Source organism: Hydra vulgaris, chromosome 06 (assembly GCF_038396675.1).
Source record: "Hydra vulgaris chromosome 06, alternate assembly HydraT2T_AEP".
NCBI classification, from domain to species: Eukaryota; Metazoa; Cnidaria; class Hydrozoa; order Anthoathecata; family Hydridae; genus Hydra; species Hydra vulgaris.
Genome location: NC_088925.1, coordinates 48,250,117 through 48,267,500, shown reverse-complemented (window position 1 = coordinate 48,267,500; position 17,384 = coordinate 48,250,117). Strand labels below are relative to the sequence as shown.

Here is a 17,384-nt window from a genome sequence, read left to right as displayed (position 1 = left end):
CAACAAACATTATTCAAACCATTTGTAAATTATTATTATTAAAAATATCAGAATAAGAAAACTCAGCTGGTATTTATTCAATTACTATGAATACAACTATGGATATGTCTACCCATGATCAATGTGTTTTTGTTTTGCGGTATATTAGTGACAGAACTGAAGGCAATAGGTCTATAGTTGAAGTTGTGGAACGAGTTGTAGCTTTAAACAACGTGATTTTATCTTCAGGGCAGGGTTTATTTGATTTATTAAAACTAACTTTAAATTCTATGAACATTTGCTTAAATAATTATATAAAAGATGCTTATGATGATGCTGCCAATTTGAATGGCCAATATAAAGAAGTTCAAGCAAAACTTAAAGAAGTGCTCCCAAAGCATATTCATACATGGTGCTAGACTCATGTGTTAAATCTAGTCTTTCAAAAAACTACTTCTTGTTCAGTTACAGTTATTTCTTTTCTTGGACTTGTTCAAGAAATATTTGTTTTTTTCAAAGAATCTTATAAAAGACTCAAGTTTTTGAAAATCAGAATAATCCTAGTCGTCCGTCACATTTGATAAATATTTGTAAAACTCGATGGCGGTCTAAAAATAATGCTTTTATTAAGATATTTGGTCATGTAGATAAGTGGAATGAAAGAGCCAAGAATGATGACTGAAACAATTTGTATATGTGCAAATTGCACTTGCACTTTATGAAATTTCTGTTACTAATGACTTTTTAAACAGCGTAAGAAGTACTGCTCAAAATTTACTATGTCAACATACACGTTATAAAAAAGTTTTAATAGCAATGATGCTTTTGCAAATATTAAAGTTTACTACTGATCTACCTGATTACCAAAAAACGTTTGGTCTAGATTATATTCAAGCATGAAAAAAAATTGGTGGAACAATAAAGTCTTTAAAAGAACACCAAAGAGAATTTTTACTAGGAAGGGACAACGTATCGTTTAACAATGAGTCGATCAATCATGTTTGATGGATTGAACAACTCATTGTTTTAAATACATCTGATGCAATGAGTTGTTCAATGCATCGAACATGGTTAATCAAATAAAAGTGTACCTTAACGATTTAAAATTTGTTATATGAAATATAAAATATAAAATAGTATAAAATTATATACATTAGTAGTTTTTTACTTTAGGATTATTTTCTTTAAGATGCGTTTACATTTCACATGAGAAAAAGGTAATAGATTATATAATGAAATATTATTCATAAATTGTTAGCATCTTTAAACGTTAAAAAGAACATTCAAAAAAAGTTTTTTAGATCAAATGCTGGCTCGGTGGTTAGTGTTATTGTTGCACTAAAGCATATAGCAATAAGTAAACAAAATTTAAGTTTTGAATTTAGCTGCTTTTTATTTACATTCTTTTGATGCATTGTTTAACGATCCAGTATTCCAATGCATTGTTTAATGATGGTGGTTATTCAATGCATTGTTTAACGAGGTGTGTTTTAAAGTATCAAACACGACGTATTAAACACGATGTATCGACTAATTTAACAATGTTAAACAATACATCACTGCTCCCTAATTTTTACTAGACAGTGCAGGAGCAAAACCATTCATTGAATTTGTATCTAGTGTAATTTGGGAAGATAAGTCAAACATTGATTTATAACTAGAGCTTCCTGAAAAGCGCAGACACGCTATTCCAAAACGTTATGGATAAAATTCAAGTACTAACCAAAACATAGGAGATAAAGATACTTCCAAAAATATTTATAAAATCAAAACATTTCACGTAGTTTCGGATAATATTATTGCTTACTTGGAATGTAGTTTTTCAGACAATAAAGAACTTTATTGTGATCTTGAATTATTTGATCCAAGATCATTTAAAGAAATTGCAAAAAATGAAATTCATTTTGAAGCTATTGATAAAAGTTGTGAACTTTTACCTCTTATCGATAAGCATAAATTAGAAGAACAATTTTTATTGTTTGTGAAATTATGGCCTCTAATATCCAAACTGATATTAAAGATGTATATAATGTATACCAAAACTAATGCAATTTGCAAGAGGATTCAGACTTTAAAGATTTTGAATACTCTCAGAAAAACAATAATAACAAGTGGAAAAAAAAAAAAACGTATATAACATTTATTATGCATAACAAATCATATTTATGAGTTCAACATGTATTTTTTAGAGTATAATGAACTATTTGAAGTATACATGTTTTTTTAACAATTTCTCTTACTCAAGTAACATGTGACTGATTGTTTTTAAAACATAAAATGATCAAAATTCAGAACGATCGTTTTCAAAACTTAAAATTATAAAAACACGTTAAAGAAGTTGTTTAACATAAGAGAACTTGGAATCATTGTTTTTAATGAACTGTGAAAGGTAATTGTTTGCAGACATTACACCAGATCAAGTCATCGACTAAACGTGTGAAAAAGTATTGAAATGGTAAAAATGTTTAAAGTTTAGTTATTAAAGATTTTATTGAACTATTTCAACTATTTGAAAATTATTTCCTCTGTATTGAATTATTTTTAATAACATAATATTTATATTTTATAATTTAAACTACGTAATCAAGATCACTTAAATAAAAATAATAAAGTTAATATTATTTATATTTGTATTTATTTATTTTTATAGAACTTAGATTTGGTTTATTATTTAGGTACATGTTAATTGTGTAGTTTTTTCTTTGTGTAAGAAATGGGTAGATAACCTGACAATTTTTATAGGTATAGATGAAATCCATTGCCATTAGTAAGTATATTGTATATAGTGAGTCCTAATTATATCCAGTTCAAATAACCATATTACTGAGTGCTTAACCAGACAATCCACTAGAAGTTAAGCTTATTTTTATTGATGAAAAAAATAACGATAACAGAAGCAGAATATTTTCCTTATAAGTTAGAATGTAAAAGCACCATTTTTCATATTAATAGAAAAAAAGTGTCTCTGAAACATCTTCCTTGAGAATTTCTTTTATAATAGAAATCTTTAATATTTTTGTTGACTGCTCTACCAACAACATCCGTTGTTCATTTTCCATTTAAACAGGCCGAGTTGCAGGATCTAATATATCTCACTTGAATTTTGATAAAGTAGGGGAAAGAGAAAAGCATTCATCCACGCGGAGCATTCATCCAGGGTATTTATTTTTATTTGTCTTAAATTAACTTATTTAAATTTCCTGCGAAATTTCGACGCTTGTAGGATTGTCAATCATTTTTTTTCCATACGGATGAAATATAAGACATGTTTAGTTACATTAGCATTTGTTTAAAGAAAAAGTTAAAAAATACAGCTAAAGGTAAGAATTTTTTGTTTTAATTAATTCCGTAAATATTGTTTAAAATGATTTAAAGTTTTTGTCAACATCTTTTTTTGTGGCTAATTACTAGAAATATTGTAGAATTAATAAATATTGTTCATTCTAACATGCAAACTTATATTGCATCTTTACAAATATATTTCTTTCACTTGGTGTTCAGCGGAGCAATCGCCCGCCTATATCGGGTGAGCGATCGGCCTAGACTGAATGCTCCCTTTATGTTTTAAAATAATGTTTTTGGTTTTAGATAAGACTCGAAAACGCATTTTGAAAATGAACAAGAACCAGATGGATGAAAAAAGCATTAAGCGAGTAATTAATGGTCATTTTAATGGGATATACTCCGAGCAAGAGGCCGCTAGGTCATTTGGTATAAAGAGATCCACATTGCAAAGTAGAATAAATAAAATTTTAGAAAAAAATACCAAAGAAGAGTATTTGAGACGAAATTTACAAAATTTGAATCACTCTGGCAATGAGAGTGAACAAGAAATGCCAAGATAGGCGAATTAGTTTACCAATAGACCAGTATTTACAACAGAACAGGAAATTGAACTAGAAGCGTATATTATAAGGTGCTCTGAATTAAATTATGGACTTACATATGTTCATATTGAAAAGTCGGCCAATGAGTATGCTTCTGTTTTGCTTAATTCGAAAATTCCTCCAGAATGGCAACAATAAAAGCAAGCAAAAGACAGGTGGCGACGAGAGTTTATGGCACGTCATCCAACATATTAATTAAGAAAGCCAGAGAGTGCAAGCATGAGTAGAAGCATCGGTTTTAATAAATTTAAAGTGGATCATTTTTTCAAAAACCTAAGAAATGTACTACCACAATACACATTTGCACCAGAATGAATATTTTGTCTCAATGAGACCGGCGTGACAAGCAAAACGAAAACACTGAAAGTTGTTTCGACTACTGGATAAAAACAAGTTTCACAAGCTGCCTCAGCTGAAAGAGGATAATTAGTCACCTTTGTGGGAATTATTAGTGCAACTGGACAAAGTCTACCTCCTGTTTATGTCTTTCCCAGGATCAGAAATGTAGAGGACTTTATAGCTGATGCTCTAGTATCAAGTCTAGCACTGGGAAACCAATCTGGCTGGATGAATGCTGAGTTATTTCCTTCTATATTAAAACATATAGTTAAACATACGCGCTGCTCTCCTAAAGATCCAATTTTGGTATTACTTGACAATTGCAAGTCACATGTTAGCCTAACTAGAATTAAATACTACAAAGAAAGTGGAATTGTTTTACTAAATCTCGCTACCCATACAACTTATCGAATTGAGCCATTAAATATTGGATTATATTGGCCTTTTAAATTATTTTTGAACATTGTAAAGAATACATTCGTGATTCATTTATAAGTGGTCTTAGCTCTTTCATATTCACCAGCGGCTACTAGAAAACTCTGCTCTTAAACTTACGGAGGCCTATAATCAAGTTTGAATATTGAAAAATGCTCAAAGAACTAACAAAATGAATTTACATACAGAGTATAGAAATGTTGCTACAACTAATAAACATTCATAATGTATTTCTGAGCTTGCTTCAGTTTCTACTAAGCCGAGTTGAATTTGTTATTTCTCTGGAAGTAATCGTCACCCTCGAAAATTGTGTCCTGCCAGTTACGCAGAATGTAACAATTGTGGTAGGAAAGGACATTTCAGGAAAGTATGCAATCTATCATAGAACTTTGTCATGTCTGCTGCTGCTAACTTCGATGCACCAAGTTTAGCCTAGATTACTTGCTCTTCTATCAACTCACTCAAATCTGTTGTTTCTATCTTTTCTACTATGGCCAAGGTAAGAGCTCTTCTTTACACTGAAAACTCTGACATATTTATAAGCAAAATCTTTTACAATTTACAAGAATTCCTTTTGGCCTCCCAAATGCTGTCGCACAATTTCAAAGAATTATTGATAAGTTTATCCAAGAAAACAAATTAGAAGACACCTTTGTATATCTAGATTACTTGCTTGTATGTGGTACATTTAAAAATAAACATGATTTCAATTTAGATAATTTTTTGAAACTTCTAAGAAAGCAATTTTTACGTTTAATGAAGAAAAGTCTATATTGTCTACTACGTGTATAACCTTCCAACGTTTAATTATACAAAGTGGCTCTTTTTCTTCTGATCCAGAATGCTTAAAGCAATTAATTGAAATGCCTGCTCCTACTGATAGTGCTTCTCTCCGTCAAGTCCTAGTTATGTTTTCATACTATTCCCAATATATCAAACATTTTATTGACAAAAGTCATCCTTTATCTCTAACTTCTACTTTTCCACTGTCAGGTGAAGCTATTAAATGTTTCAATGAAATGAAAAAATTATTCTCACAACAGCTCTACAAACTTTAGATGAAAGTATACCATTTGTGGTGGATACAGAGGCCTCTGATTTTGCTATACCTGCTTTCCTTAATCGGGCCGGAAGACCAGTTGCCTTCTTTTCTCCTAAACTTTACCCTACTGAATAAAAACATTCTTCTGATGAAAAGGAAGCTTAAATTAATGTCAGATCACTTCGTAAAATGGAAACACTACCTTTTTGGCTGGCATTTACTCTAGTTACAAACTAGCGGTCTGTCTCTTTCATGCTTGACAATAACAAGAGTCGAAAAATTAAGAATGACAATTTCTTAGAAGAATGGTAGAACTTCCTTCGTACAGCTATGATATAGCGTATTGCCCTGAACGTAACAACTTTGTTGCTGATGACCTTTCTAAATTTTGTTGCTCTATGACTACAAACGGACCCTCTCTTAAGGAACTACATGAATCTCTTTGCCACGCCGGAATCGCCATAACTTATCATTTTATAAAATCATAAAATCTGCCTTTTTACTTAATGATGTAAAAAAAAAACATTTCTTTGTGTCAAATTTGTGCTTAATTAAAACCTAAATACTATATCAGCAACTTAATCACACCTTATTAAAATCTACTCAGCATTTTGAGCGACTAAGCATGAATTTTAAAGAACCTATTCCATCTTCATTAAGCAACAAATCCATCTTCATCAAGCAACAAATATTTTTTAACAGTTGTTGATGAGTTTTCAAGATTTCTCTTTGTATTTTCTTGTTATGATATCTCCACTTCAAGTGTAATTAAATGTTTAAGTCAACTTTTCACTTTATTTGATATATACATTCAGATTGAGGCACTTGCTTTATGTCAACAGAGCTCCACAATTTTCGTAATTCTGGAGGTGTCAACCTGAGTAGAGCTGCTCCTTATAATCCTGAGGGTAACGGTTAGTGTTAAAGTTACAATGGCAAAATTTGGAAAAGAGTTTTGCTTGCTCTCAAATCAAAAAATTTACCTACAGTAAATTGGGAAAATATTTTACATGATGTCTTTCATTAAATTGTTACCTAATTTGGGACCTGTATTGCTAAAAAGGCATGTTTGACTTATCAAATATGAAACATTGATTAAAGAGATTGAGCTTTTAAAGGTTAATAGTAAATATTATAAAGTAAGAATGCCTGATGGACGTGAGGCTATTGTTGCTACAAGACATCTTGCACCAATGGCCGATATAATCAGTGATAATGACGGAAAGACGAACTACAAAGATAACTCCAATAAATCTCAAACAATTCTCTCACCTGAGCCTCTCCATCCTAAAAGATCTCAAAACTATTCTACTCTCTCTCCAACAAGTCCATATGGAATTTTTATTTAAAAATCAGTCCCTCGTTGTTCAGTAAGATCCCAGAATCCTTCTAAATATTTAAATGACTATATTTGAACTACTTGAACTTATTTATAATGTTTTATTTAGTATGATAGAATGTGCTGATTCTTATTATTATTGTTATCCTTGTTGAGTTTTATTTTGCGTATACTAAAGTTAACCTGTTTGCATATCTATAGTTTAGATATTATTATATGAAAAATAAAGCCTTCTATGTTGGCTTAGAACTAATTATAGACTATTAAATTCACTACACTGCAACAGCGAAAGTGATCCCTTCATGACAATTCTGATGACGATTTGAGTGATAATTTGGATGATATTGAAGAGTTCTGTCAAGAGGATCTGAATAATAGAGGTTTTGTTTTAATAAGTTTTAAACTCAAAACTAAATTCATAAGTTTTGTTAGCCAAGTTTTATTATGTTAAAAAATACAACCCTCAAAAAGTTTTTAAGGAGAAAGGGTCTTTAAACTACTTTTTACTTCCCAGACATTGACAACATAAGTGATATTGAAAACCAAGATATTGTAACCAAATTTAAAGCTCCTTCAATGACTGTTATTACTTAGCTAATTGTTCTAAAAAGTAAATACTGTTGAAAAAGTTATTACTTTTGAACTTGAAAAAGTTTTATATGCAAAAATATATTAGGCGGGCGAATGCTCCCTACTTTCATATACCACTCTTTATTTGTTAATTATTACTAATACCTGAAACTTTGTTAGATATAATATCCTTAACATTTACGCTATTGATCCTGATGCTTCATCTACATTCTCATTCTGGTTATTGATGTTTTGAAATTGTGGCTCATTCATATCTTTTTCAACATTATTTTTACGTTGGGATTTACCAATTATATTGCATATTTTGATTAAAGTTGTGTTTAAAACTGACAAAATATCGCCTCATTAAAATAAAATATTTAATGATCTAGCTATTTAATACTGCTACTTTCTAGATCTATTTTGTTCTTTTTAGTGCGTTATATTTATAACGATTTACTAACATATGAGGTAATTTAATCTTGTATGTATATGTAAAAAAAAATGAAAATAGAGTTTTAAAAATGTTACCAAAACTGAAAAAAAAATAATTAAAACCAAAATGTTAAAACTGTAAAACAGCAGAATTACTTTCGAGTCCCTAATAAAAGGGGAGACGTTTAATAATTTTTGGAAAATTTTCAAACCCACCTCAAGTTTATTATGACCCTACCGTTCATTAATTTTTACTTATTATCAAAAATAAAAAATAAATGAAAATCACTAAAAAAACAAATACTTTCAGCGCAAACAAGCTTCAAAAATCGCCAACCAAGTAAGTATCGATTTGTCGGAAATGAGCTTTTAATTTATTACTTGCCTAATTAAAAAACTTATATGAGCATATTAAATCCTATTGAAATTATTATAAAACAGCTGTTAGAAAATGTGCATTTGACCGCAAGCCACGCTAGATTTAAATATTTTACGCGTGTTTTGTAAAAAATGTGAGTTTCGGTTTATAAACTAAAATTTATTATAAAAAATGCTATTCATTGTAACATAAAAACATTTCCACCCACCCTTTTATTACTGAAACCCTCCCCTTTCCCCCTTCCTCCTCCTTCGCCATATTTATTAGATCTGGACTAAATTTTCCCCTCCACAGCTTCTATTCTAGCCCCCTCCCCCACCTCCGTTCTCGTACCTTGTATTAAGTTCTCGAGAGTAACAGGTTTAATTAAAACAAATTGTGACCAAATTAGTCATATTTTTATTGTGTCTATACAATTGATTTTGAGATTAAAACTTTTAGCTAAAGGAAATTTTGAGAGAAACTCGATTGTCATTCAAAGGGAACTTTATTTGATTGCAGGTTCAAATTAAATACTCATTTAAACTTCTGTTCTCGATCGAAATTAATGGTTCATTTTAATTTTGTATCTTGTTAATGTTGTATGTTGGTGAATAACTAGGAAATAATCTTTGAACTCCTAATAAAATAAGTTTCCAATTGAAAAGTAATTTAGTATTATTAGGTTCACAAGATTTTGGCTTCTAATGCTATTTTCTTATAACCTACTTGGTTACAAAATTACCAAGTTTTTAAAAAGAGCCTCAGAGTACCATCTCAGATTTGATTCAAATTTTTATCACCTTTTTATTACTTTTGTATATTAAAATTAACCACTTGTAGCAAAAATTAAAATCGTGTGTTAAAATTTACTTAAACACTAGCATCAGTCTGTCGAAATAATACTTTTTTTGAAAAATATAATAAATTACAATTACTTTGCAAGCCTAGAAAATAGAGTAAACAGTCGAAATAAGTAATGAAACTTTTCATAACTTCTTTCAACTGTTTGTCCATTTCAAATTTAGTTTATTAGGACAAAAACTGATATCATTAGTCCATTTCAAATTCAATTTGATTCTAACTGGAATGAAACTGAGCTGCTTTGGACTGTGCTTATTTCTTCATATTGTTTCTGGAGTTTAAAATAAGTTTCCTGGTTAATAATATCATCACTTGATAAAATATGTTATCCTCTTCTAACATCAATGTATACAGTTTGTGAGGTGTGAGAATCTGATTTGAAATCTCACTTTTTGTATCACTTTTTGCTGCTTTTCTTATAGTTGCTCCTTTTCCATTACATGGACTTTTGCCATGAGACGTAGTAAACAAGTGATGCTCAGCATTTATTTTGTGATCTTCAAGGTGGTACATTAAGTTTAATAGATATTTGTAATTTTTGTTATGTAACACAGCAGAATCACTGAACTATTTTATTGATTATGGGCAGTTAGATTTTGAACATACGGAGCAACTTTGTGACAAAACAAGGAACACTTGTTCTTTATGGCAAAGATGGTCAAATCGTATTCACATTTAAGTTGATTTTTTGTCTCTGATAAGTAGGACAATCCTAAATCAATAAAAAAAAAACAGGTATGTTAACCTTTTTGCCTCTGATAAGAAGAAGATTGTGCATCTTTGATAAAGTAATAAACAGCAAATCGATGTTAGGTAGCTCAGATGGCTTTTCAGTAAAGTACTTTTGTACAGCATCTTGCACAAGAAAATAATAGCTCTCTGCAAAATCCATAAGAATAAAACAGGTGTGTTGATCTTTTTGCTTCTGATAAGTACAAAGATTGTGCTTCTTTAATTAAGTAGATGTGACAAAGATTTAACAAAGTTTCACTTAGAGTTTTAGTAAACTTAATAGTGCTTGTTTAGTCTATGACTAGTGCAGTTTGGTAGTAGTTTGGTCAGTTTATAACCTCTGTTTGTATCTAATCTGATTGTTAAAATCAAAATTATTCTTTTTAAACACATTTTCCAAGTAAGTCTTCAAATATACTTTTTTTTTTACCAGGGCAGCCATAAAATATATGAAACATGCAGTTTCAAATATATATATTATAAACACATACTTTCATCAAATCTTTGTAATATATCAAATAAACTTTGAGCCCATCAGAAGAAAGGCCCTTAAGTAAAGCAACGCACATCAAATTAGCTTTTTGATGATAAGAACATGTAAAAAGTCACTTCTCCTGCTGTCCACTTTCGGGCTTTCTTAACAATATGTTCTTTAACTAAAAATTTTTGGAAGTTTTTTTAATTAAGTAACTATCAGGAATTTATAAAAGTAACATATTCTTTTTTTTTCTTTTTTATTTTTGCATCAAAATGTTTGTCTACATCATTACAGTTTATACACTTTTATTATTTTTTCTTATGCAATATGTTTTGGGTCTACACCCAATGCTGATGCTACTAATTTTGTCATGATTGTATCAAGTTTTTTATCTTTTTCCTTCGACATTCTAATTTGTAGCATTTACTTACATTTTCGAGTGGAGATATTTCCAATAAAGAGTTTTTTTACAGTCGTATAACTTTAGATTAGGAGATTAATAAAAACTTTTAATGCAATTGAATTGTTTACACTTAAATTATAACCATGTGTAAATTATATTATTATAATAATATTATATGCATCAAATTAATTACATATTCCGAAACAATTTCAAATTAATTTAATTAAGACACTGATTATATCACTTAAGCAAAAACTGATATCTTCAGGAAAAAAAATAAAAATATACATGGTACATCTGTTTATAACTTTAGATTTTACAAAAACAATTTTTTCTTCTGCTAAAATATTTTCCATAGATTTTACTGTTTTTCATTATTGCGTTATTTATCATTTATGTTTAATGGTTAGAGATGTTTTTATTGCTATTTTCAGAAAAAAAGAAATATTTTGTCAATTTTTTCTCTTTTATATTAATAATGCACAAAGATAATTTGCATAATAAAAAACAGCATTGAATTTAATTTAATGCTATTTCATTTAAATGTGCATTAAGGTACAATATTTTTTTAAAATTAAATTGATCTTGTTTGTGACCTTTTCTGATGTAAACTATTTTTTAACGACTAATAGGGTTAAAATTTTGGGAACTTGTTTGCCAACCCAAAAGTGGATTTTTTGTTAGTAGACAATAACTTTTAAATGAACTTTTTACTGTGGTGTCTCATCTGGGATAGATATGCTCCTCTTTTTGTCTAGAAATAACTCCTTCCTTTAAAAAAAATTGCATTAGTCCTGCTTCATTATTTTATCTACAATGTACAGTTAACTTTTTAACTGATAACCAACCAAACATTACTTGAGGATAATGTTTGACTTTTTCTAAATTTCACACTTCATGAGTATTTTAAAAAATTACAACAAAAACAAATACAATACAAAAGTTCTAATGAAATTTTTAACTAAATACCCTTTTAAAGCATTAGGCGTTTTAAGGCATAAATTTTTTCGTTTCCTTATAGTATAATGAACATAAAGTTTAATGAATTGATTTATAGTATGCAAATGATCATCCTGCAGTGATAAAAATAAGTGGATAAGCAAAATGTTAGGCCTTTTAGGGTATGCTAAAGAATACTTAGAGAAATAATATTATTATCACAAAGTATAAACATAATAATATTAGGAAAAACGTTCTTATTCCTGCATTATAATGATTTTGCATTATAATGATTTGCCAATTTTCCAATGCCAAAATTAACTTATTATTATTTATTTATTGTTGTTCAAACAACACTTAGCTTAGGTATTAATAATAAAAAAAAATTTAAATAAGTAATCCCACATTTTAATTGAAGTAGAAATGCATCTAGTAATGTAAAGGGAATATTTAAATATTTAAAAAAGTAAGGAACTTTAACAAATACGTACTTTTTCAAAAATATGTTGACGACGCACAGTAACTCATAAACGAAGAAAAAACTGCAAATTTTTATAACCATCGCATTTTAATATGCATTAAATGAATAGTTATTATTTTCTTTGTCTAAAAATCAATTATGTGATTTTAACCCTCCGTCGAGCGCAATTGATCAGGCACATGCTTTGTGCATTTGTTATTTTCTCCACACCGGAGCGCTTTAAAATCTAGATCTTTCTAGTAATTTCCTGTCTTTAAAAGACTTACAAAACCCTCTTACTTAGTTACTTTACAGATAACGTAAAGAGTATAAATTGACCTGTGTGTTCTGATAGGCTCATTGCGCCCGATCAAGTCATATTTTTAAGGTAGTCATTTTAGTTTTTTTATTTCGAATTTGTTTATTTCCCACATTTTAAACTGATAATATTAAACTAACTGTGCGTATTTTATAAAAATAAATAGAAAATCTTTAAACGGCCTAACATGCACATTGTGCCTAATAATGTCATAATTTATTTATTAAAGAAAAATTTAATGGCGCCTCAATTTGATGAAGTAAGGAAGTTCCTTGAGGAAGAAGTTGATAAAGAACCCGCACAAATTGACAATTTTGCAGAGGAAAGTGATACTGACTCTGAAGATGAAGTTAAACAATGCATTCTTAATTCAGAAACTAAGCAATCTGAAAACTAAACAGAAAAAGAACAAAAAGAAAAAGGAAACTCTTTTATGGGCAATAGGGTGTCCAAAAAATATATCATAAATCGAATTTTAATATGCGGAATACCACATTCAGCATAATTTTATCCATAAAGAAAAACAAAACAAAAATTTAGTTTTAAGCTCAAGAGGAAGGTTATTTAGGTGAATTCACTTTTAATTTATTAAGTAAAACTTGACTTAATAATAACTTAGTTCATATTATTCCGATTACAATTGTTATCAAAGCAAACAAAAAAATTGCTGCGTGTTAAAAAAACAAATATGCTTGTCGTAAACTTTTTATATAAATTTTTTTACAAAAAAAATCATCAATTTTAAGGAGAAATTTGTTTTAAATGCAACGAAATGAACAGCAAATAATTTTGAGAATGCGGGCGCATGCGCAGATACAGCACTTTTTAACTTTTGAATTTAATTTTTAAACATAGAACAAACTCCAAACATATATGTTTATACTTAAGTTAAATAAGGATGCTTTGCAAAAAATTGCAATGATTGGATCCTGGGAACAAAAAGCCCTAAAGTTTTAGCTACAACTGCCCTAAACGTAAGAGCAACAAGGTGATACGTAATTTTTTTTACTATTCTCACCTAAATCTATATTCGTCGATAAAATTTAGAATTGACACAAAAATCTTTTAACGTTCGAAAACTATGAGATATAAAAGTTTGACCTTTTTAACATCAAAAAATCACTTTTTTAAAACATCAAAAAATAATATAACATAATGTAAAATAACATAAACCAATATTATTAATACAAATAATATTTAACTAAATAATTTTTAAATCTTTCTTTGAAGCGTTCTTTGAAACCTTTTTACGGCTCTTCTGAACTACCTAAATTACTAATACATGTATTTATAAAAAGTACTACATATACATTAACAACCATTATTATTAATAACAACTAAAAATCACATTTATATTTTGTATTATTGAAGAAAATACCTGGAGAGTATCCTGAAGCATGTCTTCATTGTGTGTTCTCTCTATGAAATCTTGAATTAACTTAATATGGCGTTCTGCACGGTCATTTACAAATGCAAGTGCTCTTACACACTTTGAAAAGTAAGTAAAAGACTGGGAAACTTCCTCATTTTCACATGCATCGATGCCTTTTTCTTTCCATAGCAGAATTTCTTTCTTGGAGATCTCCAATAGAAAGAACAAAAGGTAAGACTGCTCGTTGACAAAGTCTTCTAATTTTGATGTAGGAATAATTTCAACCTTAGTTTCAGGTCTCTTTTTAATTAGACCTTTTAATTCCGGGATATCATAAGAAAGCAGTTTGTTTAACATGTTGGTCTTAACTTCGGTTTTCAGATCCTTATCAGCAAGAGCAAAAATGACTTGTTGCGGAGACAGATACCAAGCGTGACGCTTAAGACTTTGGTAAAGAACCTTTCCTATTGCTGCAAATTCTTTAAACTCGTCTACTGTTTGTAACTGAAAAGCAATATCGAACGCCATTAAATCATTTGAAGGTGCTTGAGAAGCATTAGGGCTTTTTAGAAAGAAGAGACCATGAAAAAATACTATGTAGTTGGTTGCGACTTTCAGATGATTTATTGTATTTTTTCCAACTGTTTCGGAATCAGCAGGGTGGTACTTTTGAGTCATCTAAATAACCAGTAAATATATACAGTCAGCCATAAACCTTGCTTCATGATGAGCTCCAGGCTGTTTAAATGAAAAGTTCGATAACTCAGCTCTTAGAAAAAATGCCATAAGCTAACAAAGATACTTGTAATCACCCCTCTGGAAAGTATTCTTATGAAGAGCTGTAATACAAAACTCTTCAGTATCCAAGGCAAGTTTGAACAGTAATGAGCCGGGCCTGAAAGCATCTTGAGACCAGTCAAACTTTACAATTCTCTCAAGTTTGTTTACATCTTCGTAAATCTGCGGCCATAGTTTTTGGAGAATTACATAAAGTTTTTGCTGGGACTACTTGTAGGACCAAATATTTTTTTCATCACATGAGCCACGTGTCTTTCATTAATGTGATGTCTGCACATTAACCAGAGAACCGGTCTTTTAAGGGCATAGGAAATAATAATACTTACAGCACCTTTATTTTTACCAGTGTTACTGGATGTTGAGTCAGAACACAATCCAATAATCTGATCCAACATTTCATAATATTCAAGCATTGTTTGAATTGCAATGGCTTGATCACTTCCCTTGGAGCTTTCGATTTTTAAGATGCCAAGAAGAAAGTCTAGTGGACCAGACTCTGGTGAAGATGCGCTGATAGCAATTCTATCCTCATATTTAGAAATTCCTTTTTCCCAATCGTATCTTTTCAAAATCTTGGTATCGAAATGTACCACAACTTTTAGACCTCTTATTATATCAATGTTTTTCTCTCTAATTATCTGCGTCTCAGACTCCACAACATTATGAGTTTTCCTGTTTAGAGTTGATCTTGATACCGAGATATTATCAATATTAACTCCAGCAGCCTTGTAAAGAGAAGACAAAAGACACATACCCGGCCTGACTCCAATTTCAAATCTGGTCATAATTGGAATCCAATTGTTAAGAATATTTTCCATACTTAACTGAAGGCAAACTTTGATGTCACTCTGAAACCTTTTCTGTTATTTATGGACTTTAGCTGGAGGTAAATATAGTTTGATGCACTTAGTTTGATTGTCACTATCTGTGCTTGAAAAGTCACTTTCTAAATAGCTAATCTCCTTTTTCTTATTTTTATCTCTATGTCTTAGGATTTTTTCAGACATCTTAATTATTTTTTCTTGTGCCCTGTGAGCATTTTTACAAAATTTATTGTCCATGTTCCCGAATTTGATCATATCCCCTCTCAGACAAAGCCTCAAGAATTTTATTTCTTCCTTCTTAGCCTCATCATCCCTATTTTTATCACTTTTTATTAAATCAAATATGTTTGTTTTATTAATAGAGAAGAGAGCACTGCTCTCTTTCAAAAAAGTGTTCACCTACTTTTTGTAGCTACCCTCTGGTAGTTCGAGTGTTTTTAGCATTTTTAAAATGTGGTATTCCTTGACTTTTTTGGTGATTCTGGTCTTGATAGTTTGCTCCGTCACAATGAAAACATCATTAAACCCAGCCTGCTCCCATAAATTGGCAAGCTCTCTCAGAATACAGAAACCAGTAACTATCTGCTTAGTATTCTCTCTGCACACTCCATCAGCAAACCTGGAGCATCTTAAATACGTCTTCCCGGAAGCAACTGGACAACCAATTTTGATGTTGATCTGTGTGGTGCTAAAAAGTTAAAAAAAAAAAAAAAAAACATTTAAAAGTTAACATTAAACGTGTAAAAAATGTAATGCTTTTGTTAATTACTTTCAGATTTACCTTTTGCTTTTTTCGAGATTAAGCCAGTAATACCTTCTGAGCATTTCTCCATTTGTTGGAAGTCTATTATGGGCAAAACTCTGTAAAAAAAACCCTAGCAAATAAAATTGTCTCCTCTTCCTTGTAGCTTTTAATGCATCATCAATATCTGTTCTCAGTGAATTAACGTGATAAGATATGTTTAGAGACATTTTCTAAAATTTATTTTATTTAAAAAATCCTCATTTGACGCATTTGTAGTTTACAACTATAGATTATAGTATATTCTATAATGCATACAAAAAAAAATGAAAAAAATAGTGAAACTGGTAAATAAGTTTTAAATACAAGTTCAAACCTGTGTTTTAGACGAATTTCTTGGTTGAAAACAACTTTTTAACTTGATTTCAACTTTAATTATATATTGGCTTGAGTTGAATTTACGCATCATTAATTTTTGTTGTTTATAAAACACGCATCATTTATTTTTATTGTTGGTCATGCTTTTGTCGAAACATAAATAAAAATTGACTTGGATAAAAATCAATTATAAATCAAAATTTATGTATTGTAAATTATTATATAAAAGTGAATTTACCTAAATAACCTTCCGTTTGAGCTAAAAACTTAATTTTTTTTTTGTTTTTTTTTTATGGATAAAATTATGCTAAATATTGTATCCCGCACATTAAAACTCGATTTATGATAATTTTTTGGGGCACGTTAATGTAAATTACGGTTTGAGAAACTTTTACATTATGTAATGTAATTTTCAAAAGTAATTAGCTTTTAAATGTAAAAGTAAAATAGCTTTTTCACGTGACTTTGTTTTACATGTAAAAGTAAATTACTTTTTGATGTAATCTTTTTTTACATAACTTTTTTCGAAAGTAAAAAACTTACTTTAAATAATAAAAGTCGTTTCAAAAAAATAAATTACTTATAAGGAAATGTAAACTTACACGAAACGTTTGGAATTAATTTTGTAATTTACTTTTTAATAAAAATTAACTTACTTGAGTAAGTAAAAAAAAAGTAAGTAAAAGTGCCA

The 17,384-nt window shown here is 29.5% G+C and overlaps 1 protein-coding gene across 1 annotated transcript in view; it reads right to left on the bottom strand.

The window, feature by feature from the left end:
• Window positions 1-17,384, bottom strand: part of LOC136081927 (uncharacterized) — a 74,545-nt gene that overhangs the window by 20,632 nt on the left and 36,529 nt on the right. Inside the window, exon 3 of the mRNA XM_065800358.1 lies at window positions 14,379-14,396. Within this exon, the coding sequence (XP_065656430.1) occupies window positions 14,379-14,396 (18 nt within the window). The remainder of the gene's footprint in view (window positions 1-14,378; window positions 14,397-17,384) is intronic.